The sequence below is a fragment of the Nyctereutes procyonoides genome, unplaced genomic scaffold (genome assembly GCF_905146905.1).
Source record: "Nyctereutes procyonoides isolate TBG_1078 unplaced genomic scaffold, NYPRO_anot_genome, whole genome shotgun sequence".
Lineage (NCBI taxonomy): Eukaryota > Metazoa > Chordata > Mammalia > Carnivora > Canidae > Nyctereutes > Nyctereutes procyonoides.
Window position 1 is genome coordinate 40,929,671 of NW_026575131.1, and position 10,972 is coordinate 40,940,642.

At 49.2% G+C, this 10,972-nt stretch overlaps 1 protein-coding gene across 1 annotated transcript; it reads right to left on the reverse strand.

Moving 5' to 3' along the window:
• Window positions 1-486: 486 nt before the first annotated feature.
• On the reverse strand, window positions 487-2,504 carry CAMP (cathelicidin antimicrobial peptide). The gene is made up of 4 exons (XM_055344463.1): window positions 2,248-2,504; window positions 1,514-1,621; window positions 1,305-1,376; window positions 487-688 (listed from the first exon to the last, which is right to left on the reverse strand). The coding sequence occupies exons 1-4, from the start codon at window positions 2,443-2,445 to the stop codon at window positions 548-550; spliced, it is 519 nt and encodes a 172-aa protein (XP_055200438.1). The 5' UTR covers window positions 2,446-2,504; the 3' UTR covers window positions 487-547.
• Between the last annotated feature and the right edge of the window lie 8,468 nt (window positions 2,505-10,972).

Genomic DNA, 10,972 nt, shown 5'->3' on the forward strand with positions numbered 1-10,972 from the left:
AATGCCAGAAGAGATGCCAGGAGTGGTGTGCTTTTCCAGAGTTAAGATTTTCAAGGGGAATTGGAACTTTATGGGAATTATACCAGAAGGCTGACCATAGGACCCAGCCAGCCAGGAGACTGAACTGTGTCTCTGTGTTTAACAAAATGTCTGGCCCCTCCCTCAGCTGTCATCTCTATATGAGCAGGTACAGCTCTACAGCACCTCCACTACCACTACACACAGGGTAGATCTCCTCCATCACTACTGGGTGTTCAATGAAGATGGTGGGAGGCATGTAAAGGGCATGGAGAAGAATCCTGAGAATAGAGACACTGTCCTGGCGCTCCTGGCCCTGCAGCCTCACCCCTCACCCACCTTTGTGTTTTGCATGGGCAGGTGCATGCACACATGCACACACATGCATAAGTCCTCCCAGAATTGAGGCTTCAGTCATGGTAAGTGGGAGGAGGCAAGATAAGTAAAATTGAATCTTGGAGGAGGAAGTTGCTTTCACAAAAATTTATTTTTCAGGGTCCAGAAGCCTAAGCCAGGGCAAAGCAGGCCCTTAGGACTCCTCCTCCCTGGGCTGAAGATTCTTAAAAAAATCCTTGATTCTCTGGCCAATTCTCCTAATCTTTTCGCCAATCTTCTGCCCCCCTGTCGTGATGAGCTCTTTCAGCCGGTCAATTTTCTTGACTTGCAGGATCTGTGCATCAGAAGAAAGCAGTTTCTTTATGGGGGCTGGGCTGGATCCAGGGTCAAGACAAGACCCCTCCCCTCCTAGACACCCCCCTTCTTGGGCCACCCTAAGAACCTTGGGGTTCCAGTTCATCCTCTGGCTATAACCTTTAGAGTATGTGGTTGATTGAATCCCTACACCCATAGACAGATGAAGAAACTGTCCCAGAGATGGCAGAGGGCTTCCCAGGGTCTCACAGCTTAAAATCCATTACTCTAAGTGGCTCTCAAGCTTCAACAGGAGTCAGAATCCCCTGGAGGATTTGTTTTTTTGTTTTTGTTTTTGTTTTTTTTCCCTGGAGGATTTGTTAAACTCCAGGTTACTGGGCTCCACCCCAGAATCTGATTCTGTAGGTTGGAGTAGGAGCTGAGAATTTGCATTCCTAATGAATTCCCAGGTACTCAGGACCACACTTTGAAAACCTGCTGTTCTAGGGGATTGTAGAGCCAGTCCTGGAGACCTGAGGTTCAGGTTGAGGGAGAAGCCAAGGGTAGAAGAGGCTTTCTCTGCCTGATGCGAAGGTGGCTAATTGGCCATGCACCACCACCCCATCAACCCCTACAACCCAGAAGGGATCACTCACTGAATCACAGTTGAGGTCAAAGTAGCCCGTGTCCTCGTCCAGGATGACTGTCCCTTCACACTGTTTCACCAGCTAAGAAGAAGAGGCTCCAGGTCAAATTGGAACGCCCATGCCATAACCTCCCAGCCTCACCCCCGCGGCTGGAAACAGTCCCAGGAAGCCTCTTGTTCAGTTCCTTGGGGGGCATCTGCCAGCACCCCCAGCCTCACCCCATTGTCCTTGAAACCACACTGCTCCAGGGGCTGCTGTGTCGTCTTGGGACACACAGTCTCCTTCACCGTGAAGCTCACAGGCTTTGGGATGTTTGGATCCTCATCCTGGCAGAGGAGGAAGTGGGAAGACGAGAGTCAGGCTCATGCTTACCTTCTCTAATATGTCTCCCTGCCCACCCCACCTGCCTCCCAGCTAAGAGAACAGCTTTTTAACAACCCCTGATCTCTGCCTGGCACTGGCTTTGTGCTAAGGCACAGAGATGAGGAAGACAGAGCCCATTCCTGCCCTCACCAAGATGAGAGAGCATGAGCGGACCTCAGACAGGCTCTAATGCATAGCGTCTCCCGCTCAGGGGACCAAGGGAAAGCAGAGGCCTCCTGGAGGGAAAGATATTGCCACTGGAATCTCAAGGCCAAGCAGAGCCCGTCCCTGGGCAGGGAAGTCACACCCCAGAGCCTGAAATCCCACTCTTATCCCTGGAACTTCCAGAAGGCTGATGGGGAGTGACACCTTTTTATACAGTAAAGATTCTAAGGCAAGAAGCACTCATGCTGGGGGGCAGGTAGTGGCACACAGATCTGGGAAGTTTTGCTGGAAGAGGTGGGACTACACTTAAAGGGAGAAAAGCCATCTGGACGTGAGCAAAGCATGAACAAAGGGAGGGACAGTATGGCCAAGACCTGCTGGCTGGAGCAGAGCCTCTTTCCTCACTGCCCCCTCCTCGACTCACTCCCTTGGGCTGTGAGTTGAGCTGCAGGAGACGGTAGAGATTCTCCTCCGAGGACCGCTGGTTGAAGCCATTCACAGCACGGAGCACAGCCTCCCTGTAGCTAAGGGCCCGGGAGGCAGCCGGAGTGATCACCAGGCCCAGCAGCAGTAGCAACAGTGACCACCGCCCCAGGGAGGGGCTGTCCTTCTGGGTCTCCATGGTCCCCAAGTCTCCCTCCTCCCAGCCTGCAAGTCTCTCCTTTATGCCCAGCCTGGGCCTGATGCAAAGACCCAGTCAGGAGCCTTCCTGACCCACCTATCCCTGGCTGTCTGCCAGGATGTGGGCCGAGGCTTGCCTCAGTGGGCTGTTGTTGCCCCACCGGGCTTGCTGGGCAGTGCGCAAGTCTGCCTGGTGTGCAACTAGAGAAATAGTTTCTCCATCTCCCTGGCAAGGTTTGGGCCTCTCCTGGGCCCCACAGGGGAGTGTTATTGCCAAGGTTGCTCAAGAGAGTTGAGTTCCGCAGGAGAGAAAGAGAGGCAGACGGGTGTCCTACATCCTTCTCCCCAGATGGCCTCCTCAGGAATCATGGCAACGTAGTGTATTCACCACTCAATATCCAGCTCTAGGCACTGCCTCGCACCCAATACACACTCAGCAAATGTTTGATGAATGATTAACAGTAACCACCCCTGGTCTAGAGCCTGATGCACTCAGTCAGCCCTCAGCTCTGGCTGTCCTCCTTTCCTGAGTTCATCTCCACTGCCTTCTCAGTCTAAAAATGGCCCCAAGGGATCCCTGGGTGGCGCAGCGGTTTGGCGCCTGCCTTTGGCTCAGGGCGCGATCCTGGAGACCCGGGATCGAATCCCATATCGGGCTCCCGGTGCATGGAGCCTGCTTCTCCCTCTGCCTGTGTCTCTGCCTCTCTCTCTCTCTCTCTCTCCTCTCTCTCTCTCCCTCTTTGTGACTATCATAAATAAATAAATTTAAAAAAATAAAATAAAATAAAAATGGCCCCAGCCACCATCAGATGTGGCCCATTGCACTGGCTCCCTGCTACCCTCTGAACCTGAGGTCCTCTACCTTCACTGACCCACTTCCTCGCTCTCTCAAACACAGGCCACTACAGGCTGGCCAGCCCTCATTAGATGGCAGGGTCACTCTGAAGCCTTGTCTTTGCCTGTGCAGGCATGATGACACCTGTTTCATTGTCCCCTGATGCTACCCTCCTGGTTTCCCTCTCATCTCCCAGGTACTCTTTAGTCTCCTCTGAGGACCCCTCTTAATATGTGAGGCTTGCAGAATTGTATCCTGAGTTGCTTCTCTTCCCAGGCCTCACATCTCCCTGGGGACATCCCCTTTTAGGATACCAGTTATTGGAGACAGTTACGGTCTGTATCTCTAAATTCAAGACTCCTATAAACACCCCTGGTTGTCCCCACTGGGCCTGTTGGCCTGCTGTTTTGCTCAGTGCCATTGCATGAACCCTGAGATGAAAACATAGGGGGTACCCCATCTGCTCCTTTTTCCTGGGAATACTCCCTCTCACCTCCCCCCCAACGTCCCTGTCCTGGTTCCTACCACCATCTTCTCTCCCCTGAAGTGTGACCATATTCTCCAGACTCCACTTTCTCTGAGTTCCAGGCTCTCCCCAGACCACAATCTACCATCCACACCAGCTTTCCAAGGGCTCTTTCAAACCTCTGCCTTTAGGAGCCCACATGCCTCCTGGGCTGGTATCTTGTTGCTTCCCATTACCACCTCCCTGCCCCCACAGTCCTGAACACCCCAGGCACCAGGATGCTATATATATACTCCAACTGCTCAGACTCCTAGAGCCTCCTTCTCTTTTTCAACCTCTGCACCAGAATGGCTCATTGGTTGAATGTCTGCCTTCAGTCCAGGGCATGATCCCAGAGTCCTGGGATCAAGTCACACATAAGCCTGCTTCTCCCTCTGCCTCTGTCTCTGCCTCTCTCTGTGTGTCTCTCATGAATAAATGAATAAAATCTTAAAAAAAAAAAAGCCTTCTGCACCGGATCCCTCTGTTTGGCATGCCCTTCCACCTTGTGAAGACTTCCCTGACTTCCAAACAGACACAGCACCCTCCTCCTCTTTGCTCCTCTTTGCTTCCTCCAGAAAGTCTCCTCTGAATTGACCCCAAATGACTCTAAGTCCAATGCTCTAGTCGAGATGCCAGGTTGGGAAGGCTGGTTCTGGGGAGTGGAGAGAACACCACTGGGAGAAGTGACAAAGGGGTGACAGTGACAGAGGGGTCCAGAGGCCATGAGGCAAATGCTCATCCCAGCTCTCCTGTGAAATGGCTGTGAGGCTGTGAGACTGGGGGTAGCTCCTGGCTCCAAAGGCCCATGGGACTCTTGGGGGCTCTGGTGGGGCACCTCGGAAGGTGTAGCCTGGATGCATGCTGCTGGTTGTGCACTCAGCCTTGGGAAAAGGAAGGAAATGTGGGATGCTGTGCAACCTAGTTTCACAGACCAGCTGTTGCCCCAGTGGCCTCTTGTCAAGCAGGGCTTCACATCAGGGCCTTTTATAGCAGTTTTGCCCACTCTGCAATTGCCACTGTGTGCCTTCCTCTCATCTGCAGGATTGTTCTGCCAGAAGACCTGGAATGGGGGTCCTGGGCACCGTCATTTCCTAGCTGTGTGATTTTGAGCAAGTTGCTTTATTTTCCTGGGCCTCAATCTCCTCATCCTTAGAATGCAGATTACATGCCCTGCAATGTCTGCATGGGGACTGTGTGACAGCGAGTGAGAAAGTGCATGTTTCCTGTCAAGTCTTGCACTCCCGGGGCATTTTTGTGAGTGAGGTCAGGGGCAAGTCTCCTTGCTCTACAATGACTCTAGCTCAACTGTTCCCCAACAGATATGTGCCCACATGCAAGTTTGGGAGCTGTGCCCTCCTTGCCAACAACACCACCCACTTCCCCAGGCCCCTGTTACATTTCTACTCAGGGTCAGCCTCTCCAGGAGATCTGTCCCAGTGTCACCCCCAGTTGGCATCCTCTATGATATACCCCACACCCAACACCAGGATGGGAAGCAGCTCACCGACCTTACCTTTTATCTCAGACTGGTCCCCAGGATAGGACTACCTATCTCCTTAGGCAAGAGTCATGAAGACCTGAGCTGCCCCCTTAGTCTGGGACTCACCAAGCCATCCTTTCTAACCAACCTCTGCCCGACCAAGGGCTTCCCAAATGTGAGAAGTTTGTCCTACAGACAGAGGCTTCTGAGGACAATACTCTGCATTTCTTCATCCCCTAGAGTCTCTAGGGGACAGGACCTGTTTCATCTTTGGGTCCCTCTAAGGACCCAGCACTGGACTCTGCCCTCCGAGGGGCCCAGCAGCCAGCAGTTACAGAGTGAGAAGAAAACATCTGTTGAAAGAAAAACTATACATCATGGGGGTGATGATGGGTAATTTCTAGTAATATGACATTGTTTCCTGGGGTGATTCCCAAGAGGGTCCTGGAACATGGTGTCTAGGGAGATGGAAGCTCTGTCCAGTCAGGAGGGGGAAACCCAGATATTGCCCAGCTGTCAGCTCCCAGGGCCCATCTGTCTTCCTCTGGTTGTGGTTGCAAGGTGGGGGCTAGGGCAGGAAGTGTCAAACTGAAGTATGTGTCATTCTGGGAAAGGCCAAGACAGCAGTGAGCAATCACACCCTGTCCTGTGCAAGAATACCCACCCTGGGCCAGGGATACATTGCAAAATCAGATTTCCCATCTCCACATTGCCTCCCATGAGAAAGATGAAACCTTCAGCTTCCTAGCCTGGGCAGCCCTTCCTGCTTGCCAGGTGACCTTGTCCTGCTCCATTCCCCATTCCCAGCCTCTCCTGTGGCAGCAATCCATAAGCCCTGTGCAACTTCAACATTTCTGCGCTTTCACATGGCTGGGGGTGGTGCCGCAGGAGAGAAGCCAACCCCCTGATGAGCCTCCGTCTTTCAGCCTTCCCTTCCAGCCACCTGGCACCCCAGGGAGTCCCCAGAATGATGTGACCCAAGTCAGGACTGGACCATGACCTCAGTCTTCCCTTCTTTCATACAGGCAGGGCAGCATGCGCCTGTAACTCATATTCATTGCCTGTGGCTGAAAGGATTGGAAAGCAGGTGTCTACTCCCAAATCAACTCTTTTCTGTTGTAACAGCTTTACTGAGATACGAATGACATGCCACACAGGTCACCCATTTAAAGTGTCAAGTCAATGATTTTTAGTATATTCACAGAGTTGTACAACCAGCACCACAGTTGGTTTTAGAACATTTTCATCATCCCCAAAAGAAACTCTCCGTTAGGTGCACCTGGGTGGCTCAGTCAGTGAAGCATCCAACTCCTAGTTTTGGCTAAGGTCATGGATCTCAGGGTCCTGAGATTGAGCCCCATCTTGGGCTTTGCACTCAGCAGAGCCTGTTTGAAATTCTCTCTCTTGGGATGCCTGGGTGGCTCAGTGGTTGAGCGTCTGCCTTCAGCTCAGGGTGTGGTTCTGGGGTCCCCGGATTGAGTCCCACATCACTCTCCCTGCATGGACTCTGCTTCTCCCTCTGCCTCTCTCTCTCTCTCTTTTTCTCTCTGTGTCTCTTATGAATAAATAAATAAAATCTTAAAAAAAAAAAGTTGTGGTCATCTAAATGCTCCACAGCCTTTAAAAAAAAAGAAATTCTTTCTCCCTCTCCCTCTGCCCCTCCCCCTGCTCACACATGTGCACGCTCTCTCTCACCCTAAAATAAATAAAGAAATCTTATTTTTTTAAAAGATTTTATTTATTTATTCATGACAGACACAGAGAGAGAGGCAGAGACACAGGCAGAGGGAGAAGCAGGCTCCATGCAGGGAGCCCAACATGGGACTCAATCTTGGGTCACCATGATCACACCCTGGGCTGAAGGCGGTGCTAAACTGCTGAGCCACCAGGGATTCCCAATAAAGAAATCTTTAAAAAAAAAGAAACCCCCTGTTAGCAGCCACCCCCCACCACCAAGCTGCACCCCTAGCCCTAGACAACCACTAATTTAATTTCTGTCTCTATGAATTTTTCTATTCTGAACATTTCGTATAAACAGTTCGGCTTCTTTCACTTAGCATAATGTTTTCAATATTTATCCATGATGCAGCATGTATTGGTTATTTCATTTCTATAGCCAAATAATATTCCATTGTACAGTCACCCACATTTTGTTGACCCACATATCAATGGGTGGTCATTTGACTTGTTTCTACATTTTGGTTATTACAAGTAATTCTAATTGACTCTTTTTAGGTTAAGATTTTATTTATTTATTTTGAGAGAGAAAGCACGAGCAGGGGGAAGGGTAGAGGGAGAGGGAGGGGAAAAGGGAGAGAGATTCTGGAGTAGATCCCACTAGGAGTGCAGAGCCTGTTACCTGACTGATCCCACAACCCCAAGATCATGACCTGAGCTGAAATCAAGAGTCAGACACCTGGGTAGCCCAGGTGGCTCAGCGGTTTAGCGCCACCTTCAGTCCAAAGCGTGATCCTGGAGTCCCGGGATTGAGTCCCGCATCAGGCTCCCTGCATGGAGCCTGCTTCTCCCTCTGCCTGTGTCTCTGCCTCTGTGTGTGTGTGTGTGTGTGTGTGTGTCTCTCATGAATAAATAAATAAATTTTTTTAAAAATAAAAATTAAAAAAAGAGTCATTTAACTGAGTCACCCAGGTCCCCCTCTAATTAACTCTTCATGTTTGCCAACAGCACAGTGTTGAAGTGGAACCATGCATACCACATCTCCAGCCCAGGACCACAGGGGCCAAGTGTAGCACTCTAGCCGGGCATTCAAGGTTGTCCATCATCTGCCAACCTGTCCACCTTCCTCACTTCCTGAGGAGGAACAAACACCTTAAACTTTGGAACACCACACTGGCTTCTGCCTATAAACCTTGCTAAGGCCTCCCCTTTGCCCCTCCTGGGTGTCCTAGTCATCTCATGGCATACTTGAACCCAACCCATCTGTCAAGGTCAGCCCAAACCACACCTCCCCAAGATGCCCTCCCTAATTGTCAATGGCCCAGAGGGAATTCCTCCAGCCACTCCCTGGGGGCCCAAAGTATACATACTGTCCCTAAGTGGTCTCACTGGTGATACTTTATCTTTTATCCTTTACCCCAGAGAGTGAAAGAGACCACAGCATCAGAGGAAGAACCTGGGAAAGAGTAACCCAGAACTGAAAAAGAGCTCCAAGGCCAGAGGTACAGCCTGAGCAAAGGCACAGTGGCCAGCCAGGGCCATATGAAGAGATAAGAGGGGAATGGGGAGTGTTGGAAGCACTGACAGAGGGGGAAGAACAGTGGTCCCCAAGAGATTCAGTGGGGGCCCAAGGCAGGAAATGGCTTGTTCAAAATCTGAGCAGGATTTTGGGGAGGCAGGTGGGTCAGAAGGCTGCAGAGGCTGGGACTCCTAAGCTCTGGGGTAGCCTGGGACAGAACCAACCTAGCTAGGACATTACCCAGCACAAGAGGTATCAGGGATGCTTGAAGAAAATCAAATGGAGAAAAAAATCTCTTAGAGTCAAAGACCAAACATTATTTTTCCAAGCGGCTCATTCATACAGTTGACTAAATTTACTGATTTTTCCAAAAAGTGTATCATGGATTTATATAGGATAAGGCAAGGAGTGGAGTCACAGGGCCTGAGAGTATTAGAGGGGCCTGGCCTCCAGTGTTCCAGGGACCCCTACCCTCACTGTGTCCTCAGCCTCCACATCTCAGTCTCCCACTTTCAGGTTCCCCATCCCAGATTATGTTTCCATGTCTGCTCAAATTGATTATGAAGAGAAAATAAAAGCAGATCTAGTCGAATTGCATGTAAATCTTCAAAATGTTCAAAACAATCTCCTATAATATGAATTACTGTAAATGGTATAAAATGTTTGAAGACCTTTGAATAATTCTTAAACTTGTTAGATTCTGTGAATTGCTCAGCCTTAAGATACTCTTAAGATACTAAAAGAAGGTACATTGGAAAATTACTCAACTTTTAAGAGACATCAAATGAACTAAAATGTTCATTTATAAAGAGCTAGTTTTTGTTGTATCACAAAAAAAGACTATGGTCTATATTAAAAAGACAAATCTGTAAGAAGAATAAATTCCCCAAGCTCAGCATTCAATCTCTTTAACCTATCTGAAAAATGTCACTACAAAAACCATGTTCAGGGACACCTGTGTGGCTCAGCGGTTGAGCATCTATCTGCCTTCAGCTCAGGGCATGTTTCTGTGGTCCTAGGATCGAGTCCCGCATCGGGCTTCCTGCATGGAGCCTGCTTCTCCCTCTGCCTGTGTCTCTGCCTCTCTATCTGTGTCTCTCATGAAAAAATAAATAAAATCTTAAAAAAAAAACATGTTCATAAGAATATATTAGGAATGAAAGGTCATTAAAACAAAATGTTGAAAAAATTAAAAAAAATGTTGCGGGGGGGGGGGCGCCTGGGTGGTTCTGTGGTTGAGCATCTGCCTTTGGCTCAGGTCATGATCCCGGAATCCGGGATCAAGTCCTGCATGGGCTCCCCATGGGGAGCCTACTTCTCTGTCTGCCTCTCTCTGTGTGTCTCTCATGAATAAATAAATAAAGAAAACTTTAAAAAAATGTTGGTAACGTGGTGCACTCTAATCAGATGGGGGCTACCAAAGGTGGGGCGACCCTATTGGGTGGAGGCCAATGGTGCAGGAGATGAAAGAATTCATCCAAGGCAGAACAAAGGAGATAGAAGTTAATTGAATATACTCCAAGGGATCCTGGGACAGGACAGAGGTAGGGGGCTGTAGTTAAGAGGGAAGATGAAGAGGAATGGGAACATACGGAATTTCCCTTTTTTGGTACCTGTGTCTGAGTATAAGTAACCCGTTGGTCGGCTAGGGCATATCAATATTTTTGGCTTTTGTTTTTTAAGATTTTACTTATTTATTCTTGAGAGAGAAGAGAGAGAGGCAGAGACATACACAGAGGGAGAAGCTGGCTCCCTGCGAGGACCTTGATCTGGGACTCGATCCCAGGACTCTGGGATCATGACCTGAGCCAAAGGCAGATGGTCAAAACAACAACAACAACAACAACAACAAAAAAAAAAAAAAAAAAAAAAAAGGCAGATGCTCAACCACTGAGCCACCCTGGTGCCCCTAAGGGTTAAGAATTTCATTTAATAGGGGATCCCTGGGTGGCTCAGTGGTTTAGTGCCTGCCTTTGGCCCGGGACGCGATCCTGGAGTCCCGGGATCGAGTCCCACATCGGGCTCCCTGCATGGAGCCTGCTTCTCCCTCCTCCTGTGTCTCTGCCTCTCTCTCTCTCTCTATGTCTATCATAAATAAATAAATAAATCTTTAGAAAAAAGAATTTCAATTAATATATGTAACTAAAATTTCTGTATGCAAAGAAAGTAGGATATGTTTTTGGGTAAGAAAGATGTGAGGTAAAAAAAAAAGAAAGATATGAGGTATGGAGATGAATTTTTAAGGGAAATTAATTTTGTCATCAAGCTAGTTATTTCAGAATGGGAAAAAGGAGAATAAAGAACAAAATGGTATAGAAATTTGAGAAGAGAGAGGGGTGTCCTAGGTGGCTCCTTAGTTAACTACCTGCCTTTGGCTCAGGTCATGATCTCAGAGTACTGGGATTGAGCCCAGAGTTGGGGATCCCTACTCAGCGGGGAGCTTGCTTCTCCTCCCTCTGCTCCTCCCCTGACTTGTGTGTCCACACTCTTCCAAATAAATAAAATCTTT

Bases quoted from the DNA above. Each gene is read 5' to 3' on its own strand.
- CAMP (XM_055344463.1), bottom strand. From the start codon at position 2,445: ATGGAGACCCAGAAGGACAGCCCCTCCCTGGGGCGGTGGTCACTGTTG. The intron at 1,622-2,247 runs GTGAGTCGAGGA...CTCCTCTGCCAG, and splicing joins TCAACTCACAGCCCAAGGGA to GATGAGGATCCAAACATCCC. The intron at 689-1,304 runs GTGAGTGATCCC...TCTGATGCACAG, and splicing joins TTGACCTCAACTGTGATTCA to ATCCTGCAAGTCAAGAAAAT.